The sequence below is a fragment of the Grammomys surdaster genome, unplaced genomic scaffold (assembly GCF_004785775.1).
Source record: "Grammomys surdaster isolate TR1022 unplaced genomic scaffold, NIH_TR_1.0 214, whole genome shotgun sequence".
Classification (NCBI taxonomy): domain Eukaryota; kingdom Metazoa; phylum Chordata; class Mammalia; order Rodentia; family Muridae; genus Grammomys; species Grammomys surdaster.
The window spans coordinates 3,235,785-3,260,873 of NW_021604659.1; the positions used below are offsets into that span (position 1 = coordinate 3,235,785).

The 25,089-nt window shown below is 41.3% G+C and overlaps 1 protein-coding gene across 1 annotated transcript; it reads right to left on the reverse strand.

Annotated features, from left to right (window-relative positions):
* Positions 1-336: 336 nt before the first annotated feature.
* Abraxas2 (abraxas 2, BRISC complex subunit) lies at positions 337-25,089 on the reverse strand. The gene is made up of 9 exons (XM_028772540.1): positions 24,987-25,089; positions 19,575-19,665; positions 15,883-15,919; positions 14,110-14,176; positions 11,130-11,320; positions 9,461-9,580; positions 7,399-7,483; positions 4,507-4,621; positions 337-2,468 (listed from the first exon to the last, which is right to left on the reverse strand). Exons 1-9 carry the CDS (start codon positions 25,083-25,085, stop codon positions 1,996-1,998), a joined length of 1,278 nt encoding a protein of 425 aa, XP_028628373.1. The 5' UTR covers positions 25,086-25,089; the 3' UTR covers positions 337-1,995.

The window sequence follows — 25,089 nt, forward strand, 5'->3', positions numbered from 1 at the left end:
ATTTTGGTTAGTTGTTTTCTTGAACCAGACAGACAGGTCCCTATGGAGATTGAGAACAAGTTTTAATGCCCTTTAAAAACTACCTACCATGGCTGGAGAGATGGCTCAGTGGTTAGGAGCACTTGCTGCTCTTAAAAAAGAATCACTTTAGTTCCTAGTTCCTATATTGAAGGTTACACATGTAAATCCAGCTCTGGGGGATCTGATGTCCTCCTCTGGACTTCACTAGTACCTGCGCACACATGCACACGCACACACAGAGTATTAAGGGGAAAAAAAAACCTTAATAGGCAACACCTACTGAGGCAAGAACTTGCTGGTGCTCAGACACTAAAATAATGTATCATGATTAAATAAGTTTTTATTGTCACATTTAACTGCTTTGTCAGATATACACTGTATATTTCAGTATGGCATAAAAATAAGAATATTTTCCTGAATGTCAAAATCTGAACAGAGGAGATGGCGATGGCACTTTAACAAACTGGAATTCATACCGTGCTGAAGCTGCTAGTAGGTAGCTGATGAAAGCTAGAACACACTGCAGATAAAGTGACCCTCGACATTTAAATCAAACACAAGTGGTGTGAACCCAGGAAAACCAGGACAGCAGTTACAATGCAGACCTGGGACACAACCAAGCAGGGCAGTCCAGCATCTCATTTCTAAGCCTATATCCACTGTCTGAGACTGGGAGCTGGAACTTGTGAGTAAATATCACTATAAAACAAAATGAATCCTTTGGAACCAGATTTTAAGCCTTTTAATGGCATCTTCATCCTTACATGTTTTAATTAGTCCAAGGAAAGGCAGTTCAGTGTCAAGCATCATGGGCTGATGATTGCCATAAATGGTAGGTCTTACCATTTCCAATCCAGTAGCCCAACATACTCAAAAATGGTTTTTAGAAGTTTCACACATTCTGAGCAAAACTAGAAAACAAGCAGTAATTAAATAAAAGCGTAAGTGCATCCCAATGGTCTCCACACATTTGCAATTATCCCCTAAATGGCAACTTTAGAGGAAAAAAAAGTATGGTTATTCAGACTTGAAGTGGATCTATAGTCACCAAGATTCCTGGATATTTTCTTAAAAATGTCTTTCCTCCACAACTCTAGCCCAGGATCTGCCACACCTAAGTGCATTACATCCTTTCCACGGGAACTTAGTTAAATCCACTGTGCCTGGGATCTGTTCACTACATACAGACTCAGGCCTGGCTTCTCCCTTCTACCATCCACTCCCTCTAAGACTACAGAACACAGGCCAACCCTGCTGGTGCAGCGTAGCACTCACTGCTGTGTACCAAACAACAAGAAACTGACTTCAGGACACTGATCTGGGTGAGTACTCACTGGGGATTAGTATTCCTACATTTTTAAAAAGGCAACCATTTTAAGTGACAATACGTATCAGGCTAGTAGAAAAAGTTGAAACAAAGCCCTCTCTTCCCGCCTTACAAAACCATGCAGACAAGAGAAGGGATGTCTGACTTGTTCCAATTAGGCTTCTTGGAATTAACAAAATTGATTTTCTGGCAAAGATGAATTTGGCTCATCATAGAAAGTTCTTTGAAGGCTGCTGCTAAATTCGTTTCCCTTTGAAAAAGCAAATTTCAAGGCATGATAGTGCAGAGGTAAGTTTCTGACTTAGAGAGTATTTATAGACTAATTGTGCTTAGTCTCTGATCTCTGACTTATCTTAAAGAACAGACTACACTGAGGAGTTTCACTCTGCCTAAATTTACTAGTACATCCATGAATCGCACCAGAATTAGGACAATTTGATTATCATAATGATTTTGTTGTGAATCTGTGCACAGTACCCAGAGGTGAGGACCAGCGGACAGAGTATTCTGGGAGTTCTGTGCACAGGATGCTCTACTCAGGAGCCATGGCATCTGAGAAAGCAGGTCTCCCCACAGATTAAGTCCTTAACAACACTCAATAAGCCATTAAGAAAAGTAGTGCCAAGTGGAGAGTGTCACTCGTTTACTTAAATCTGGGAGGTCTGAGTGTTCCTGGGGTCCTCGTCGGGATGTGTCACGGGCCGTGAATTCTTTGAATGTGAGTATTCGCCGCTATGAGGGGACTCTGCAGGGTCAATCAAATTTTCATAATCACTGTCATCTGACTCCTCCCCACTGTCTCCAGTTGCACTCTGGGAAGGAAGAAGATCTGCTCCACTTCCAGTGAACTTCAGTCCGGCACTGGTGGAAGCATAGTTGGAAGAGCCCACAGCCTGAGGCCGGGGCATGAAGACACTCCTTTCCATGTGAGAATGGCTCAAAGTACTTTCTTGATTGTTTGGGTGGAAATCAGAGTAAGGGGGTGGAGGGTCGGAGGGCTCCGTATCTGCTAGAGTACTTCTCCCTTCGGCTGAAAACCCAGAATAGGACATCCGAGGGCTCAACGCTGGCTCCTGACTTTCGGATGGCATCTGTCTGCTTAACAGGGCCTGCTGCAATCCTGTACAGAAACAGGAAAAATGTCTTAGCAAGTTCTGCATTTTCATAGCTTGTTAAGTGGTCAACTTGAATGTTCTGGAAATGAGCAGCAATGCTGTAAACTAATTTTGCCAATACTTTACAAATGGTGTAAAACACATCAATACATTAATTTTTTTGCATATCAAGTATCAGACTAACCAGTTACACAGTGAGACCTTTGTCTCAAAAACAAAAACAAACAAAAAAGAAACCAGAGTTGAAAGTCCAGGCAAATCTGATCAGAAGTACAGCCCCATGATGCAGAACATAGGCTGGTAACTCCAGATTCAGAGCTATTTTGCCCACCTGTTGCCCACTGTGCTAAAAAACTTTGGACTACCATCTGACACTGAAAAGCATTCTTAATACCTTCACAAGTCTCATGAACAGGGGATATTCCTTACATTATCCTATCAAAGCCATACTGCTTTCCTTTTAATGTGTATTTGTGTCTGTGCCTACTATTTGCATAAAAGTGCCCAAAGAGGCCAGAAGAGGGCACTGTGTCCTCTGGAACTAGATTTACATATAGTTGTGAGTTTCCCTACATGGGTGCTAGGAACCAAACTTAGTTCTCTGCAGGAACAGCAAGATCTCTTAGGCCATCTCTCCAGCCCCCAAGAATTTGGTTGCTAGAAACAGATGATATTGTCAATACACACAAAAATCTGTACCAAATTTCTTACATCTTTTCTAGCTTCTATCTGCTTCAGCTTTTCTCTTTGGTCCTCTTGTTTCAGTTTTGGAAACTTGAGGAATAGCATAAAAATAGCATTTCTCACTAGGAAATGCTTAAAGACAAGGGAATGCCCTCCCTCCTTTATGTGAACCTGGTGTTTGCTTAATATAGGATTTCTTGACAAACTGAAAATATGGCTCAGTGGGTAAAAAGTTTGCCTAACATGGACAAAGCCTGGGATTCAATTTCCAGCACTATGTAAAAGTATGGTAGTACTTGGGAAGAAAAATCAACAGAATCAGAAATTTTAGGTCATCTTCAGCTATAAAGTTCAAGGCCAGTCTAGGATATACTATATGAGACCCTTCCTTACAATTGTGGGGATTAAGGGTGGGTTTTCAAAAATGTTCTCAAGTCATTTAATGGATAATTTGATAATAAAGTAATGAATAGTTTAGCCAGGTAACACAACCTGTAATTCTAACTACTTTGAGCTAGACATGGTGGCACATGCCTTTAATTCCAGTAGAGGCAGGTGGATCTCTGTGAGTTTGAGGCTACCCTGATCTACAGAGCAGAGTTCCAAGACAGCCAGGGATACACAGAGAAACCTTGTTTCTAAAAACAAACAGAAATTCTAGGTACTTTGGAGACTGAGGCAGGAAGATCACAAGTTTGAGGCCTGCCTGGACCATACAGCAAGTTGAAAGCCTTCCTGGCAATTTATGAACATTGTCTCAAAAATAAAAAGTGAGATGGTTCAGCAGATTAAGGATCTGGTTTCCAAATTTGACAACCTGAGTTCAATCCCTGGGGCCTACACAGTGGAAGAAGAGAACCAACTCCTGCAAACTGACCTCCTACTGGTGCTCAGAGTAAATAAATAAAAACAAACAGATAAATAAACAGATAGATGAATGAATAAACAAAAATAAAACAAACAAACAAAACCTAAAAAGTAAAGCTGGGCATGGTAAGCATATAACTTTAATTCCAACACCCAGGAGGTCGAGTCATATGGATCTCATGGAAAAACAATCCTTCTCAGGCACGGTAGTGTACACTGGTAATCCTAGTACTTGGGAGGCTGTGGGGGTCAAACCTCAAGTTAGAGGCCAGCTTGGGCTATAGAGTTAAGTTCCAAGGCCACCAAGGATACATAGTGAGACAATGTATAGGATAAATATAAAATAGAATAATGGAAAAAGGGCTAGAGTGTAGGTCAGTGGTGTGGTGGAGCACGTGCCTAGCCTGGGAACCATGTTCAGGCACAGTCCCCCACCCAGTGAACAGAGCTAGCCTCTCATACTGAATGGGAGATCCAGCTCCAGGTGCTTACTTCTTTCTTGTTCCTTTTCATTTTTCTTCTGAGTGATTTGTCTTCTCAGTTTGTTCACTTCTGCCTGACAAGATTCAACAACTCGCTCACTCTTTTCTACATCTGCACACACTGCCTGAGGGAAAAAAAACACAAGAAAAAAGATTAGCTTCAAACCCAGGCAGGAGGTAATCTACAAATTCAACCTCATTTCAATGGAAAAACGGGACTGGAGAGATGTCTCAGCAGTTAAATGAAGAGCATTAACCAGCTGCTTTTCCAGAGGACCCAGGTTCAACTCCCAGCAGGCTCACAGCCACCTGTAACTCCAGTTCCAAGAGATCCACACCTCCTCCTGGCCTCCAAGGTTACCAGACACTCAAGACATCAAAGTTAAATGCAGACATAGAAGGTAGAGCAATCTTGAGTGCTCATAAAAGCAGAGCTGTGTTCCCCCACTTCCCTTTATGAGACAAGACTGCCCTGTGTATTCCAAGTTGGCCTCCAACTGGAGACCCGTCCCCCAAAGCCTCTTGAGCACTACGATTACAGGTGTATGCTACCATGCCTGATTAGGATTGCGTTTCTTCTGTGTGTTCATATTCAATGTTTATGTGGACATACAGGTACATATACATGTGGAAGCCAGAAGTGAACCTTGAGCGTCTATCCTCAAGAACCACTCACCATTTAAAAATTTTAAAAGATGTCTGTGTTGGGGTGTGCACACAAAGATGGGAGGAAAGCATTAGGTGTCCCCCTCTACCACGCCCTGCTTTATTCCTTTGAGAAAGTTTCTCTCCCTAACATGGACTGGAAGCTAGAAGCTAGACTAGAAGCCACTGACCCTTTCTCTTCTACTCAGTGCTAGGATTACATGCACAGGACCATGCCCAGCTGGTTGCATAGTCACTGGCATCTGAACTTTAGTCCTTGGCTTGAGCAGCCAGCATTCTCTAACCACTGAGCCACTTTTCCAGTTTTTTTGTTTTAAAGGGTGTGTACTGGAAGCCATATTATATTAATCGATACAATGAAGAATCAGTTTTAGTCATCATTTTTTAAAAAATTATCGCCGGGCGGTGGTGGCGCACGCCTTTAATCCCAGCACTTGGGAGGCAGAGGCAAGCGGATTTCTGAGTTTGAGAGTTCGAGGCTAGCCTGGTCTACAGAGTGAGTTCCAGGACAGCCAGGGCTACACAGAGAAACCCTGTCTCAAAAAACTAAACCAAAAAAAAAAAAAAAATGATGATTAAGGGCTGCAGAAATGGCCCAGTGGTTAAGAGAAGTTTGCTCTTGCAGAGGACCTAAGTTTAGTTCCTACCACCCATATTGGATGACTCATAACTATCTGTAACTTTAGCTCAGTGGAATTATCTGACCTGTGTGGGTACTTGCATTCATATGTATGCACACACACATTTAATAAATTTAAAAGATTAACAAGTGCAGAATTAGCATGTATGTGTATGATTGTGGGTGTGCCATGACCACATGTGGAGGTCAGAGAGAATCTTGGTGGAATCAGTTACCCCCTTCGACCTTTAAGTTGGTTCTAAGGACCAAACTCAAGCTCCAGGGGATCTGATGTCATTGTCTGGCTTCCTCGGGCAATGCATGCATATGGCACACATCTATACACAGGCAAAACATCCATATACACAGGCAAAGTACATAAAATAAAAACTTAAGAAACTGATAAGACAGAGTTATCTAACTGAAAATAATTATGATAAGGGAAGTCTGGAAAAGAAGTAAGTTTCAAAGTTGAGGTTTGAATGAATGTAATTCAGCTACCAATAGCCACTATGAGAGCTGGCCTTCTTTAATCAGCAAGGTAATGTGTGACACCTTTTAGAAGTTGTTTGGCTAGTATAAGTGATCTGAAAGGGCATGGTCATGAATTCAGGACAAAAAGCTGTTTTCCACCACACATTCCTCCCATAACAGAAATATCGGAAACTTCCAGGAAAGAAGTTTGGCACAAATGTGTATGAAGTGTTCCCTCCACGTCCAAGTATTCGGTGAACACAGGCTCTGGAAACTACGCTTCACTACTCTGCCCTTTTATTGAGGCTTTCCCTATTTTATCTTATTGTATTCTTTGGTTTTTTGAGACATGGTTTCTCTGTGTAGCTCTGGCTGTCCTGGAACTCACTCTGTAGTCCAGGCTGGCCTCGAACTCAGAAATTCACCTGCCTCTGCCTCCCAAGTGCTGAGATTATAGGCATATGCCACCATGCCTGGTGGCTTTTCCCATTTTAGATGCTATCTTCACTCCTCCCTCTATCTGCTAGGGTCCTTCCCGGGCCTAGGAGAGTTCCAACTTTCCACTTTTCTTCTCATTCTCAAATATGAGTGCAGAGGGACGGACTGACAACATATAGCTGGCAGCTGGAGATAGGACCACAGACACTTGTTGCATGATGGACTAGGAAGAGACCGATTGATTCCACTGCAATCCTCCCACTCCACAGTGGTGGCTGGGGGCAAAATGAACGGGTTGATGGGAGCAGAGCTAGACTGGGTGTCAGCCTTTGACACTGCCTCACCTTAGAATATAACTTACAGAGACTGTTCTGAGCACCCTCTTCAAACTCACCTTTGAAGGTACAATCCCAGAAAAAGCATGACTGAAAAGGGGTCCTGCATATTCTAAGAAGCACCATTATTAAGTTCTGCAGTGCCTCTCCCTCAGCACATGAGGAGGCAGGATTTGGTGGCTGATAGCTGACATGTTATCCTAGCAAAGTGCATTCTGACTTTTGAACCACTATTTACTCATTTGTCAGCTAAAAGATGCATTCACTCACTTATTTATTTATTCATTTATTTATTCATTCATTCATTTATTTATTTATTTATTACAAAAGTAGGAGTTGAGCAATATGACAAGTTGGAAATACCAGTTACCTGTACTTTCTCCTGAAGTGCATTATAAACCTGATAAATTGCCCTGATGTCCTTCATGACTCCATCCTTGTCAAAAAAGTCAGTACTAGAAGACAGAAAAAGATATCAAAGTTATTAAAACTGGCATGAACATCACTTCTACTACAGTATTACTTATGTGCTGTGACTCAAAGGTGACATCTAAGCAATAAGACGCTTATCCCTATAGAGTTACAGAAAGGAAATGAAAAAGAACACTAATTAAAAACAGAATATTTTTCAGTGGCTATGTTTATTCATTTATTTATTTTTACTATTTTTATTTTTAGATAGGGTTTTTCTATGCATCCCTGGCTGGCCTGAAACTCATTATGAAGTCCCCATTGGTGTGGAAATCATGATAATCCACCCACCATTGCCTCCCAAGTACTGGGATTAAAGATGTGTGCAACCACATCTGGCTGTTATACTTTTTAAAATCTGAGGAAAGCAGCTTGAGAGATGGTTCAGAGGTTAAAAGCACTTGCTGCTCTTAAAGAGGACATGGGCTCAGGTCCTAGCACCAACACTGCTAATCAGAGCATCCATAACTCTAGTTCCAGAGGATCCAGTGCTCTCTTCTGCTCTCCTCAGGCACCGCACACACAGTGAGTAGACATACATACACCCAGGCAAACAGTTACATACATACAATAAAATGTAAACTAAATAAAAATCTTTAAAATCATAATACATAAAACTTGAGGAAAGATACAGTAAAATTAAATTATCTTTTTAGTAAGTATAAAAAACAGTTAGTACTTTTAGGGATTCTTTTATTTGTGTGTCTGTGTTTGCCTAAGTATGTGTAGCACATGTATGCATGTACGTGTGAAAGTACACATGTATGTTTGTTCATGTGTGTATAAAAGTGAGTGCCAATGTGCATGCTTATGTAGGGCCAGAGGTCACTGTCAGGTGTCCTCTTATTTCTCTCTACCTTATTGTTTGAGACAGAGTCTCTCATAGAACCTGGGCTTCTCCATTTTGGCTGTTTTGCTGGTTGACTGGCATGTCCCAAGCACCTGCCTATTTGTGTGCTCCTCCTGCAGGAGTCACAAATGTGCTACACTCAGCCCAGCCTTTTATCTTTAACTATTTTGTTTTATGTGTATGAATGTTTTATTTGCATGCATGTCTGTGAACCACATGTAAACCTGGTACCTGCAGAATTCAGAAGTGGGTACTCGGTCTCCTAGGACGGAAGTTACAATGGTTGTGAGCCACTATGCAGGTGCTGGGTCTAGAACCCAGGTCCTCTGCAAGAGCAATGGTGCTCTTAATCACTGAGTTCCCCTCTCCAGCCTCACTCAGCTTTCTTACATAATGAGAAGCCAAACTCGGGTCCCATGCTTGCATAGCAAGTACTTACTCTCTACTGAAGTACCTCTCCAGCCTCAAGCTGTTAGATTTATCTTTATCTTTTTTTTTTGGTTTGAGACAGGGTTTCTCCGTATAGCCCTGGCTGTCCTGGAACTCACTCTGTAGACCAGGCTGGCCTCGAACTCAGAAATCCTGCTGCCTCTGCCTCCCAAGTGCTGGGATTAAAGGCATTCACCACCACCGCCCGGCTTATTTTTATCTTTTTAGACAAGGTTTCACTATGTAGTAGAGGCTAGCATAGAAGTCAGCAGAAATCCACTGCTTCTTCTTCCTGGGTGCTAGGATTACAAGCATGCACTATCATGCCCTTCAGAGCAGGTCTGCTTTGCTGGGTTTGTTGTTGTTGTTGTTGTTGCTGTTTTGTTTTGAGGAAGGGTCTTACTCAGTAAGCTGGCCTTGACCTTATGCCCAACTCCAGCTTCAGTCTCTCAGGTACTGGAACTGCAGGCGTGAATCACCACACTTAACTTTAGGGATCATTTCTACAGTTTATTAAGAACATCTGATATGTGGTGATGATCGTGGTGGTGGCCTAGAAAACTTTTTGTTTTCTTCAATTTCAGTTAAAACAAACTTGACTCTACATTTCTCCTTGTACTTTGAAAAATATCAACAAAAGTAATACCATTCCCCAAAGAACCCAGTTTACCTTTCAACTTACCCATGCTCTTTAATAACTTTGGCATAACTCTGAGACGTGTTTGGCACTGAAGACACTTTGTACTCTTGCTGGCTAGTATTGCCTAGATTGGGAATAGCAAGTGATATCCTTTGATTATACCTATGAGGAGAATTGAGAAAAACAGCATGTAATAAGTATATTTCTTATTTGTTTGTCTGAGGCAGGGTCTCACTATATAGTTTATGCTGGCTTTAAATGTACACTCTGCCTGCTTCAGCCTCCCATGTGCTAGAATAATAGACATATGCCACCATATTTGGCTCTACTGCTATGTTGCCTGGCTAAGTGTTGAACTTGTGTCTGCTCACTTCAGTACTTCACTGCTGGGTTTACAGGTATGTATCATCATTCCCAGGTTTAAAAGTATTCCTTTAAGAACTGGGAATGACAGGGTTTGAGTCCCAACACCCACATGATGGCTCACTATTATCTGTAACTCCAGCTCCAGGGATCCATCACTCTCTTCTGGCAGCTGCCAGCATCAGGCACATAGGTAGTATAAAGAAATACATGAGGGCAAAATACCTACATACATAAAACTTTAAAAAAAATGTAAAGAATTGGGATTGGAGGTTGTGGATGTAGCTCAGCTGGTAGAATATTTGCCTAGAGTGCCCAAAGCCCTGGGCTTAATACCCAGTACACATGAACCAGACATGGTGGCACACACCTGTAATCTTGGCATTCCTTAGGAAGTAGAAGCAGAAAGATCAGAAGGTCATTCTTAGCTACATAAGCTAGTTCTGAGCTACATGGTTAATACCAGGTCTGTGAGGGATCCATAGGGAGACACCATCTCAAAATAGCAAACAGCCAACCCTGGAGGATCACCACAAGTTCAAGGCTGGCATGGTCTACAGAACAAATTCCATGTCATTTGGACTACAAAGCAAGACTTTGCCTCAAAAACAAAAAACAAAACAAAACGATAAGGTTGGCAGCAGACTTCCATGTCTCCGACACTGGTAAGCTAATACAAAGGGCCAAGGCCATCTCAGATGCATAGTCAGCAACTTCCTTTCCCTTAAAGCAAAACTCTGCTGTACATTCCTTGAGAGCAGTGGCTCTGGCTCATACATTATCTGCATGTCCGTGATCAACAAACCCTGAGATGAAATCCTACACATAGTTACCAAACTGTAACTACTTCACTGTTGTCTACTGATCCTATGAGCACATTTCCAGAAGGAAAGATTTCTGCAACTCCCAAACAGAGAAGTTGGTCCCATAATGTTTTCACAAGGTCACAATGCAAAACCCTAATCACTAATAATGGATCATTTTTACAATTTCTGTCTTTGCATTGTGTGTTCTAAAGTTACAATTAGACTCCACATGTAGCAGAACTATTTTTACATAATGGATCACGAAGAAGCAAATTAAGTGTAGACCTGTAAGAAGAACAAACACATCTAGGTGATACTTATTGATCCCCAAACTACTGTAACTCATGTAATTGGCAAGCAAGCCCCTGGGAATCCACTTGTTTCTGCTGAGTGCTGGGATTACGGATGCAGGCTGCCATGCCCAACTTTTACACAGGTGTTAGGGAGCCAAACTTTGGTCCCCATACTTGCTTTACCCACTGAACCCTTCCCTCAGGACTGCTGTCTCTTTTTATGTACAACTGGTGGGAAGCTGTCGTTACCTGCGATTTGGTCTAAAGAGAACATATTCTAAAGCGTGAGTAGAATTGTTGGCGGTAGAGATGAAGCTGAAGAGAAGGAAGACAAGGTCTGGCACACCGAGGATGCGGGTGAGCTGCTTGTGGATGACCTGTTCTCTGTAGGACATCTGCTGCTGGGTGTTTCGCCGGAATCTGTACCATCCAATAACTTTCTGCAACAAAGCCAGAAGACAGGAAAGTATTAAGAGCTCACTTAATTCAGAATGCATCCAATGAGCACCTGTAACAAATGTTCATGACCACTTTACGTTGGCTAGCCCAGAACTAAGAACAACCTTTCTGTCAACAAGTGAATGGATATACTGGGTAAACTGTGGTACACCTGTATACTGGAATCATATACAGTAATAAAGAGGAACAAACCACCATGGAGGAATCTCAAAATAACTATGCTTGGTGAAAGAAGGCAGTTTCAAAAGAGTAGAAAGTAGATGCTGAAGAATTGTATTAGTATAAAATTCTAGAAAATGAATTTACAGTGTCATATAGCATAGCTTCTTACACTGTGTTGTAACCCCATATAGGGCCACATAACTAAAAAATTGGTAACGGTAAAAAGTTTCTAAATGTGAAATGATCAAAATTAATTCAAAATCAAGTATGCAGAGCTGGTAAGATGACTCAACAGGTAAAGGGGTTTGCCACCAAGACTGCTGACCTGAGTGTGGTACCCAAAATCTACACAGTAGAAGGAAAAAAAAAGGGACTCACATAGGTTACTCTCTGACCTCCACATCTGTGACATGTGGCTCAAAATGACTGCCCAATGAGTGTGTGACACTCAGGTAAATACAATGAGCCGCAGATGTTTGTGGCAGCACTTCCAATGCTATACTGCATTAATTTCCACTCGCTAACCACCCCCTCCTCACCCCACCATATTGTCAGTGCTTCCAATTCTGTGCCAGAATGATGGGCAAACGATGGCACCTCATTTCAATTTGTGTTTTTGGTTGAGGTAGAATTCCTTTCATGTGTGTGCTGGCTAGTATAGACTTCTATTTACATCTTGTAACTTGCCTATTCTCTCCCCCTTTATCCCTTTCTTCCCTCCTCTTAAGAGAGTACCTGTGTAGAGGGCTAGTGAGATGGCACAGTAGGTAAAGAGCCTTGCTATGCAAGCCATGCACCCCAAACCCTGGAACCCATGTGTGGTGGCTGGATGAGATGTCCCCCAGAAGTCTCACACATTTGAACACTTAGTCTCCAGCTGCTGTTTGGGGAGGCTTAGTGGGTATATGGCCTTGCTAAAGGAAGTCTGTCACTGGGGGCTTTGAGGTTTCAAAAGCCACATGTCACTCCCATTCTGTTTCCTGTTTGATTTGAGATGTGAACTCTCGGCTGTTTCAGCTTCCATGCCTGCCAGCCATGCTGTCCAGCCATCACAGACTCTGACCCTCTGGAACTATAAGCCCTTTCTTTAAGTTGGGTTGGTCACGGTGTTTATTTACAGCAATAGAAACCCTAACTAAGCACTTTTCAGGTGGGTTCCAGGGACAGAACTAAGGTCATCTGCAAAAGTAGATGTGCTCTTAACCATTAAGCCATATCTTCACCCCTTAATTTATTTCTAAAAAACTTAAAAAAAGAATTTATTTCTTAAAAACTGATCTGTACCTATGTGTGTAGAGATGCCACTTGGAGGCCAGAAGAGAACACCAGATACCCTGGAGCTGAAGTTACAGGCAGTTGTGAGCTGCCCAGCATAGGTGCTAGGAATTGACAGTGGGTTCTGTGGAAGAGGAGCAAGTACTCTTAGCTACTGAGCCATTTCTCCAGTTCCTACATATTTTGGGGCATAAGTGGTGGATGTTACTGTTTTGAGACAGGGTGTCAAGTAGCCTAGGCCGGCCTTCAATTCACAATGTAGCCAGTGAGAATCTATAACTCCTGATCCTGCAGTCTTTCCACTTCTTAGGTCCTAGGATTATAGGCATACGCTACCATGCCCAGCATAATTTACATTTTCCAGGATTATTGTTCTGACTATAAAATTAGTACATGTTTATGAGGTTTCACCCAAAGCTGAGAAGCTATACAACTGAGTGCTGCTGGAGGAGGGCAAGCCATTTTGTGTTGGGTGTGTGGACACTGGTAGGCTGGTTACTCATGTACATCTAGGCAGCACGAACTGGACTCAGTGAGTTAAAAAAACAAAAAGGGCATGGAGATGAAAGAGACCAATGTAAGAGAGAGGTCTAAAAGGAGCAGGAGTTGGAGGTAGATAGGATCAAGAAATACACTAAATAAGCTTAAAATTAAAAATCTACAAAATTAGTTTTCAAATTATAAGCTGAAGAGAATGAACCATCCAGAGTCATTTGGACTGTCTTAGTTAGGGTTTTATTGCTGTGAACAGACACCATGACCAAGGTAAGTCTTATAAAGGACAACATTTAATCGGGGCTAGCTTATTCAGCCCATTATCATCAAGACAAGAGCATGGCAGCATCCAGGCAGGCATAGTGAAGGCAGAGCTGAGAGTTCTACATCTTCATCTGAAGGCTACTAGTGGAAGACTGGCTTCCAGGCAGCTAGGATGAGGGTCTTAAAGCCCACTCCCACAGTGAAACACCTACTCCAACAGTGTCACACTTCCTAATAGTGCCACTCCTTGGGCTGAGCATATACAAACCATCAGATGGATTACTATTAGTTTTCTGTATTAAAGTTCACATTTCTGTATTAAAGTTTAAATAAATGAGATCACATTATAAAGACTCATCTTCCCAGTGATACAGTGTAAACATTATTTCAAGTCCATCATTTACCTTTAAAACCTATTCTCAGGTGTAGCTCAGTGGCAGATCACACTGGGTTTGATCTCCAGCACCAAGAGAGAATACCTAACACACAGCAGAAATCATGGGCCCTAGCTGTTCTTCCTTTTGCATGCTAGGATGTGACTTCCAAATTGGAGCAAGTAATACATAAAACATACCTTCCTCCGATCTTTAAGAATTCTGTCCAAACTCTCTTCATTCACTTTGCTTGCATAATCATAAAAACTGTTTTTTTTTAAAGAAGAAAAGAAAATAATTAAAATGCTATCATACTGTGAATAGACATAACCATGGGGCTTACAGAACATCTAACCCTAATAGATGCAACTGCTTCTACAACAAGGTTGGTAAACAGAGAATCAACCTAAGTGCTTTCTTGATGAGAAGCTACATTTTGTATCAAATACTACTTGAGAGATTGCTTCATTCAAAAGACATTCCTTCCATGTGTGGAAAGTAATCAAGTAATTACAAAATGTGTCGTTTCAAATGGCTCCACTACTTTGTTTCTAAGTATCAATTACTTATGAAAAAAAAAAGATAACAGCAACTCATTTTCTGAGAAATGAGGGGAAATGAACGTCTGTGTAATGTTTAACAGACCCTCAGCTGGCTGCTTTTCTATTACATGTTCCAGCCACAGTGCTGAGGTACAAGTTCATCCCAATTCAACAAGGCTTTCTGCTGTTTTTGTAAAAGAGACAGCAAAGCTAGCCAACTGGATGATGGAGAGTCTTGCACATGCTAAGCAGGATCCAAACTGCACAGCTAAGGGGGCAGGAGGACTGGACTGGAAGCCATGTCTGGCTAGCTTCTAACAATGTGCTCACCTCCAGAACCAACCAATGTGAGCAGTCAGATGTACTAACAGGAAGGTCCTTCCTTCTCCCTGGTTATTGTCTTAGAAATGCCATTCTCCCCCCACCACATGCTCCACAAGCAGGAAAGCATTCAAGATACAGAGAACAAACTGCCTCGGAGGTTAGGAGCTCCCAGCTCCAGTACAGTCACACTCTCACTGCAGGGCCAAGGACAGACTACTTACCCTACCTGCTTTCCTTTCCTGCTTTGCAAAGTAAGAAGCTTGAAGTACAAAGATGATTCTAAGATTTCCTTCAATTCTAAGTATGAATCAAATCGTTGTTCTGAAAGTTCTGCACTTGCAATGTCTTGTGGTATTACTCAGGATGGTGAGACAGAGCATGTCCAGTGAAGCTCTGTGAGGCCCAGAACAGACACATTCATAGCTAGGCAGAAGTAAAGTGTGGGCCAAAACCTGGTGATCTTTCCAGATGAACCCATGGCTATTCACCTGTCTTCCCTGCTCCTCTTTCAGTTATGGAGGAATTAAAGATGTGCACCACCACTACTTGGCTCCTAGCTCCTTTTATTTTAAAGCTGATCACTGAACATTATTAATTTTTCTCAAAATTAAATTTATATTTATATATGATTTCTATAAACAATTTTATCTATATATGATCTTTGATTAACTTTCTTCTCTGAGTAAAGAATTCTCAACAGGGAGGTTGAGGGGAAGGCTCATTCTAAACCACTGACACTATATTTACATATCCCCCCCTTCCCTCTTTTCACTGGAGCACAGTTCCTCAAACACAGCATCCAATAAATAAGATTTTGGAGCTAAGCCTGCTAGCACACTTGAGAAGGAAGATCATGAGTTCCAGTCTAGCAAGATCTTTTCTCAAGCAACAAATAACAACAAAACCAAATACACACACACACACACACACACACACACACACACACACACACACAAAAACCCAAAAAAAGACAAACAGAAAAAAAAGTGTAAATAGAGAAGTACTCTTAATTAAACTTATAACATAAGCAGTTACAGGTCTAAATTTACTGGTTTCAAACAACTTTTTCAATGAGGACACAAAATTACAAAATCATATGTGGCTTACCTAAAGAGTTTTGAACAGGGCTGATGGTTATGGATTTCTGTAATCAGACAAAGGAAGTCAATTCAGTTAATCATGTAAGGCATAGGCAACTATAAATAGCTCAGGGTTTTAGAAAATCTCTGTATTTATCTTATGTATATGAGATACATATGTATATGTATATTTATCTTATGTATGTGCTCTGTTTTCATGCACACTAGAAGAAGGAATTAGATTCCATTGTAAATGGAGGTAAGTTACCATGTGGTTGCTGGAAATTGATCTTAGAGGATCTCTGGAAGAGGGGTCAGTGCTCTTAATCACTGAGCCATGTCTTCAACCCCTATCTCAGGATTTTTTTTTTTTAAACCAAAATTTAGGATAACCAAGACCATTTTGTTCTTGTAAACAGGTACCATGTGTATGCTAGGAAGGCAGTGCCACTGTTTCCATTACACCTAGAGACAGAGTCTCAGAACAAAGCAGAATGGAGAGTGAGAGGTCTGCTTCCTGTGTCCCTGTGTGGTGAGCGCACATCTGACAGCTATTGTACAGCTTACTCAATCTTACCTATCTAAACAAAGCATTACAGGAAAAAGTAGCCACTGACTGGAAGCATTTAATCAAACTGGATAAAAGCTGTGCAGACAGCTTTGGAAGAGACGGGCCTCAACTTTCCTACCATTAATAACCATCTAAGGATGCCTGGCAACTCGGGCCAGGTGTTTGGAACACTGGATGCCCATTAACTCTTTCAAAGCTGGTTGGTATGAAGGGAAACAGTCATTTATAAGACTGATCCTAACGGCTTCTGAAAAGATGCTGGGATTAAGTGGAATGAATAATTTCTTCAAGCTCATCAGGGGGCCATGGGCTGGTTTTTTAGAAGAGCATGAGACTAATTGACTATTCAATTCTATTTACCATATTCTCCCAGAGAGTGACTCATCACTTGCTGTTTAAAAAGAGACAGCCTTGGGATTTTAGGCAATAACTTTACCTCAATTAAAATAAAACCAGAGCCTTTGAGGACAGAGCTAGTCTCACTAGCTAACACTGTGAAACCACATGTACAGATGCAGGACTGACACTGAAGAAGAGTTCATTTGCTTCACTATGGCACCACAACTCATGACATAATGAGAAAATGTCATCTACAAAAGTCCCTTCTTTTGATGCTTAAAATGATGCAGCGCACAACCCTGAGTTACTTCAGGCACTAGTAGTCACTGAGATGTGGGGCATGAGTAGCAAAAATATTACATAGGATTCAGAAAAAAGAAAACTTACCTTTTACTTAAAGGTAACACTATTTTGTTTACTGAAAGCCTTAGAGCAGGTTTTGAAGTCTGTACAAGTAGTAGTCCTCACGCTAAACTGTCTAGCAGTTTCCTTCTTAATTTACAAACCAGATTAGAGACACACTATAGACATGACCTAGGCAAGTAGCTCATGGGGGGAACGTCTGTCTAGTATATGTTGAGGACCTGGACTTGATATCCATACTTGAATAGATACTGGAAGTGCAATTTTGCAGTCACTTAACTACATCTGGCAATTTAGATTTTTAAAAAACATCTATTTGTATGCTTGCAACCACCATGGCATATGTGTGGAGGTCAGAGGACAATTTAGTCGTTCCTTCCTCAGGGTCTCCAGGGGTCAGTCTCAGGACATTATGGTAGGAAGTGCCTTTATCTACTGAATTAGTTCACTGGCCTTGCATCCATCAATTTAACCTTTATTTACTAGATAAATTTTTAAATCTTAGATGCAAGTAACAAATAACTACATACACAGATGACTTACGAAGTAAAATTCTACTATTTAGAACTTTAGTACGTATTTGTGTCTCTGTGTGTACCTATATGTGCCATAGCATAGGTGTGGAGGTCCAAGAACAACTTTTAGGAGCTGATTCTCTCCTTCTACCATGTGAACTTCAAGAATCAAACTCAGGTTGTTATCTTATTGCAAGCCCTCATACTCAGTGAGCCATCCTGCCATCCCATTTTTTAGTATTTTAAAGAGTTAAGCAAAATGAAACCCCAAATTTCCCGATGAAAGGCCCTGCACATAAATCATGTGTTTGCATGCCAGGGAAGGGCTGTGTGTGAATGCCATGATAGTCTTTACCCTTGCAGACAGACCAGCTGCTCTCCCTCAATTCTAACTCCACCTCAATCCTCATCCTTGCCCCAATTCTCTGTACTAGAAGGCCATTAGAAGAGATTTTAAATTGATGATTGGTCCCATTGTGACAACCCAGAACCTACTCACCTTCACTTTCAATTCTGTGATTTGAGGTTGGAGAGATGGCTGAGCAGTTAAGAGCACTGTCTGCTCTTCCAGAGGAGCCAGGTTCAGGGACCCAAGAGTGGTTACTCAGATCCCAGTACCCACATCAGACAGTTCACAACTACCTATAACAGGGAGCTGAACCAGGGATCTATATTCACATGTACATACCCACACATATGAAAGAGAGAGTGTGTGTTCTTTAATACATTTGCTATAAAATAAATGAAGTATCCCTTGCTCTATTCTGCTTATGAAGACTGCCACTTGATGATAGGTTTAAGATATTCCTGAAAAGACTATGCTATTTATCAAAAGGAAACTGGTAAAAAGGAAGAAGATACATTCATTCCCCTCCCCCTTCCTCTTTCTCAGCAATCTTCCCCAGAGTAACTGTTGAGTGTAGCCCTTGGACTCCTGTGGAGGTCTAGCAACTATCTTAGGAGCATGTGGAGCTGTCTTTCCTGATCCTTCTTGGAAAGACTAAGACAACATTTCATTCATTATAGCACAAGGTGAAAGAAGCAATGATGACAGACTGATCCATAGGCTTCAGCTTCACTGTGGTTTTGAGGACACTATCAAGTAGTCACATACCGATTCAGTAAAAATCAAGCCAGCAGCCGAGCTAGAAACAGCTTTAGGAAAGACCCACACTTACAGCTGTGCACTCTAAGTGACATAACATCTCATATAACTTATTTTTATTAAGAAAATATCTACTTTAGGGGCTGGAGGGATTGTTCAGCAGTTCAGAGTACTGGCTGCTCATCCAGAGGAACTGGGTTCAATTCCCAGCACCCACATGACGGATGGCTCATGACCATCTATAACTCTAGTTCTAGGAGATACAACAACCTCTTCTGACTCACATGTGGTTCCCAGACATACATTAGGCAAGCCACCCATACATATAAAAACTCAAAGTAAATAAGTAAAAGCAAAATTTAAACGATTTACTTTAGGCCTGGCATGGTGGCACATGCCTTTAATCCCAGCACTCGGGAGATAGAAGCAGGTGATCTCTTTTGAGGACAGCCTGATCTACAAAGTAAGTTCCAGGATAGCCAGTCAGGGCTACACAAAGAAACTCTATCAAACTGAACTATACTCCCAGTTAGGAGCCAAAGAACAAGTACACATTTTGAAAAGGGTATTTCTAGAGCTGGAGAGATGGCTCAGGAGTTAAAGCTGTTTTTCTAGAGGACCTGGTTTTGATTCCCAAGACCCACACAGTGGCTCACAACTGTGTGTAACTCCAATTTCAAGGTATCTCAAACCCTTTCAAGCTTCTAGGTCGCCAGACTTCCAAGGGCACCAGGCATATATATGGCACACAGACATACATTCAGGTAAAATACCCATAATCACAAAATTAAAGTTATATATAAAAAAATTTCTAAAGACAAGCTTACCAATTACTTGCAGAAACTCTGTGTTGCTGATTTGTGAGTCACTGATGCTAAAAGTTTCCTCTTGTCTTACCTCTCCCAGCAAAAATCCTTCCTAAAATAATAGAAGAAAATAGCTGGTTACACTTAAAGATGATTTTTATTAAAACTGAAAGGAAATTAGGATGTCTATTTTATATCAATTTTAACAATAATTCAAATAAACTTGGTATGTAAAGTGCTGTTTTATAAACCAGTGACTGGACCATAACAAGCTGGTCTAATCCATTAATAGAATCATATGTAAGAAAATATTCCAAAATGACATATCATTATAAATCAACAAGTCTTCCTGTTTTTAGGTAAGTTCATTACTTAAATCCTAGACAGTCGTATAGCATGCTTAGACAATCACAAAAAGCAGAAATATGCCATGGTTGCTTATATAAAGTTATATATAACTTCATATATATGTTGTTTATATGACGTTATAACTTCATATAACTTACTTTATTGCTTTAAAACCACCACTAATAGGGAACAATAAAGACAATGGCAAGATAGGCTGGCATGAGAAATCAGGATTTCAGCCAACATACTTGCTTCCATCTAATACACGCAAAGCTTATTTACACTTGTGGAAAACATCTATTAACACAGGTAACATAGAATTCCTTTGCAAATCGCCAGTTTGAGCAATTGCAGCCATGTTCAGTGTAAGCATGGCTGGTAAGGATATACCCTATATGTCAAAATAACCCTCCTGCAGAGAGGACAAACTGCCCCACTGGCTTATAATCTCTCTTCTGAATGACCCAGGACTTACTCCTTCCCTTTGCTCAAATGGCACCTTAACTGAGCGGCTTTGCCCAACTAACATATAGGAAATAACTTCTATATGTACTCTGTCCCCTACACCCTGACTCCATTTGTCTTCTCATCATCTGCCATAGGCTTACAGGATCATCAATGCCTACTCTGGCTAAAATGTAAGTTTGGGGCAGGCGCCTATGCTTGTTTACTATAGGACTGCTGCACTTAAGGCACGCCCAACACTTACTGTGTGTCAGATGCTAACTGCATAAATTCCACTTCAACAAGGCCTTGCTCTACATAATCCTCCATTCTGTGCTGACTCATTAAACCAGCCACAGAAGCCCCCAGTTTAAAAACATTTCCAGTTGCTAGTCTACATCTGTGAGTGAAGAGGGAAAGAAAGAAAGATACTTTGTGGCCTCACTTTTGTATTTGACTTAAGGGAGTGTTTGCTAGGTGTGCAGAGAACTTGCTGGGAGATGGGCTGCTCTGGGTTCCACTCAGCACTGCCAGGGACCCCAAAAGAGATGAAGTATTCCAAATTTCCCAATTACCCAACTCAGCAGTCTTTAAATCTGACTAATGTACAGATTTCCTTTGCAAAAACAAATCTTGGGCTGGGAATGCATGTGGGTCAGTGGTTCAATTCCCAGCACTGCAGGGAAAAGGACAAGAATTCCCTCAGACTCAAAACAGATGACTATGACTACTAGAAACACTGACTAAGTGGTTCTAGTGGTCCAGGACAGTAGTGTAGTGACAGTTTTGGGAATCCTGGAATCTTGGTTTCTTTAAAAAAAAAACCACAGAAATAAAAATTTGTTTTCATTTTAATCCCAGGTGTGGGGATTAGGGCTGCTTTGGACTGTCTGAAGCAGATAACTATGATCTGCCTCATGTTCTAGCAGAGGCTTGGTTTTGCCAGCTGCAGATAGTTTCTGCGACTGTGTGACATTTGGAATTCTGGAAACTTTTCAGCAGGTACATAAATGCTAGGGCCCCTGAGAAGTGTGGTAGGTAGTTGTTGGTTGTCTGGTCTATATAGGGAATTCCAGGATAGCCAGGGCCACATAGGGAGACCTATGGGTCTCAAAAAAACCAACCAACCAACCAACCAACCAAACAAACAAAACAAAAAACAAACAAACAAAACCTCACATAACATTAACATGACATTAAAACATTCTAAAGTTACCTAGGAATGTTTACTTATCCCTGGTCTGGATTATCTGAATAACTATTACATCAGTGGTTCTCAACCTGTGGGTCACAACCCCTTTAGGAGGTTGAATGACACTTTCACAGGGGTCACATATCAGATACCCTGCATATCAGTTATTTACAACTCATAACAGTAGCAAAAATAGTTATGAAATAGCAACAAAAATAACTGTATGGTTGGGGGTCACCACAACATGAGGAACTGTATTAAAGGGTCACAGCATTAGGAAGGTTGAGACCACTGTATTACATTTATAACAGGAAGAGGCAAACCACAGGCCCAACTTTGTTAGTGCACAGCCTGCAAATAATGGTTTCTATATGTTCAAATGGTTGCAAAAATTAAAACAGATATTTCATGAACTGTTAAAAATAATTGGGCACTCAAATTTCAGTGCTATAAATACGTTCTTATTAAAACACAGTCACCTCATGGACCACCCTTGTACTTTCCTTACAACAGTAGAATTGAAGATGTGTTAAAGAGACATATGACTCCAAAACTTTTTTAAAAGAAAGTACTATCTTTTATTATCTGGTCCTTTTCAGAAAAACAGTTCTTTCCTTCAAGAGTTAAAAATCATCTAACAAAAACTCTTTTGAGGTGTTATTCAGGGCTGTCTAAGAGACTCTTCAAACAAACAGTCTAACTGTTATTGTCCTTGGTCGCCTCTAAGAGCCAGAAGTCCCTATTGCTGAAGATACACCATGCACTTCAGAAAACTGAGCCCAGAGCCCTGAGCTGGAACTGATCTGAATCCACCCTCCCTGAGGACTAGTTTTTATGGTACCAGAAGGCACCACTCAAGCTTCCAAAGGAAGGAGACAACCAACAGTTCTACCCAGCAATAACACTTATGAACCACATCAATGGCCAGCATATCACAATAGCTCCAAGGCTGCAGTAGTGGCACACATACCTTGGCAGTAACCACCAGGTCGAATTGGACTTAAAATCTGCTCAATAAGAGGAAAACCATGGCTGATACCAGCCACCTAACCAACTGCTTTGTGCTAGTGAAGTTATGGACCTTGGAGAACCTACAACCACCACTTTACTAAACCAGTATAATCTCTAACAACAATCTAAACATTTCTCTTTATACTGACAGGTAAGTGTAGCCCTCACTCTTCATCAAGGAAACATCTCTTTGCAACAAATGGAAATATTACAGAAAACCATAACCAAAGGCAGAGTTGTGGAGTGCAGTTCCAATGAATACAAAACTCTCCCATACCTAAAGCTCAGGGAACATTGCAGAAAAGAGGGCAGAAAGACTGTAAAAGCCATAGGATCATGATGTTTGCTGTGAGACTCTCAAAAACTATGCCCATAAAGTCTCACAAACATGACTGCCTAAGCATTAGCTGAATAAGGATGGCATCAATAGACAGGCCAAAGTGGTCAGTAGAAAGCCCACAAGGCCTCAACCCTACAAAAAGAACTATAAGCAACTAAGGAATGCTAAGAGTGGGAGAAAGTCTTCCCCAGGAAAGAACAAATGAATTGGTTAACCAAAACAAATAGGCAGCCCTGAAATCATACATATGAGGAACATTATACAGACTAAGCAGGTTATATTTAGGGATATATATGTATACATATATAAGCATGTAGTCGTGATTAATAAAAAAGAGACCATAAATTTGAAAAAAAAGCAAGAAGGGCCATACGGGGGTGTCTGGAGGGAGAAAAGGAGGGAAATGATGTAATTATAATCTCAAAAAAATTTTAAAAATGTTTGCTAACTTTATCCCCAACAGAGTAAGCCTGGCTTTAGATTAATTGTCTTAGACCAAACAAACATGTTTTACAAAAGTAAACTCTTGGTTCTTCAACTTCAAAACTGACATTACTTTTAAGTATTCCACATTTTTAAGTATTAAGTATGTGGTAAGGTTAATATAAAAGTGTATAACCATAGAAAACACAATGTAAACAGCTGCCCTTGTATAAACTCTCTTTCCTCATGCCAAGTATGAGATAAATATTAAGGAGTTTGCTATTAAATGGCTAGAAATCTAGAGCTGGGTTTAATGGGATACCCCTGAAATCCCTGCACTTAGGAGGTAGGAGGATCAAGAGTCCAGGGCCAGCCTTGATTATATGACACTATCTCAAAACAACAAAGAATGAATAACAAATGAAGAAATAGAACTATGGCAGTTCCTAGAAATACTGTCCAAGTTTCTTATCTTTATAATAATCTTGCCTTATATATAAACTATGATATTCCTAGGTACTCTATAAAACAGAATAAACAAGTGCTCTGAGCTCGTAACTGCAGTCCATGGGCACTAGGAACACTGCAACCACTTACATTATTAAGAGCTAGCTGCAATAACAAAGGCTAGACTAGGTCAGAGCTGGCTTTGAGAAAAAACAAAACGATGCTGAACATATTCCTATCAGTAATCTCTACCATCAACACTGCAGAGATGAAAAGAACAGTAAATTCATTCCACTCAATTTACTAATGGAATCACCTTTCAGATCAGTCTTTATTAATGGAATCGAAGATTGCTGACATCAAACCAAATCCAATTTCCCCTCCAACTACTATTGTAATGACAACCACAAAAAGCCCAATCTCTTATTTAATGAATTTAAATCGTTCACCAATAACAACACACACACACACAAATCGCCAATTGGTGGGCAAATTATGTCCTGTAAAAGCACCTATATCACAAAGAATTTCCAGTCAGAGGCATTGAAAGGCAATTCGTAAAATAAAGACACTGAAGAGAGACTTTGCTCCTATGGACTCCATGGCCTGTACATTTCTGATCGCTCATATGTGGGCCTGTCACTTCCCTATTAAAACAAGTACCGGGGATTAGAACACTGGCTGAGGAACTAAACAAGCAACTTTGAGGAAGTGCAAACAAGATTCTGCACCTAAAAGTGCCTATTCACATTCTCCATTTTCCACCGGGGTGAAAAAACACAGTCACATCTGATAAGTATGAACAGTGACAGATACGATGACCTGTGAGGCCAGAGGTCAGGACTTGGATCCTCTCCTAGATTACAATCCAGACCTTCTAACTCCATCCCGACCCAAGGCACTCCTCAAGTCTAGAAGCCCGACTCTCAGCGAGGGGTAGGCACCCAGTTTTGGCTAGGCGACTCCTGACACTGGCAGTGCCGGGCGCTTTAGGTCCGTTGGACTGAGAACAGCTGTGCCTGGACCCGCCCGAGGCCGAGAGCGCCAAGAGAAGGGCCCGCGGAGTGCAGGAGCTGGAAGGGGGCGGGAGCCGCCTGGGTCACCAGCTCATCGGTTTGTCCCCGGAATCGAGGGCCAAGCCTTCAGCAGTCGTCGCTTGGCCTCAGGCGCCGGCCTGAGGAGGAAGCCGAAGGCCCCCAGCGGCCACAGTAGGGGGCCCGGCACCTACGTGGTCAGCGTTGCTGTTGGCACTGTGGAAACACACAGCGCTGAAGGTGTAGCCCGAAATGGAAGCCGCCATGATGGAAATCTCCACCTCCCCCATCATGCCC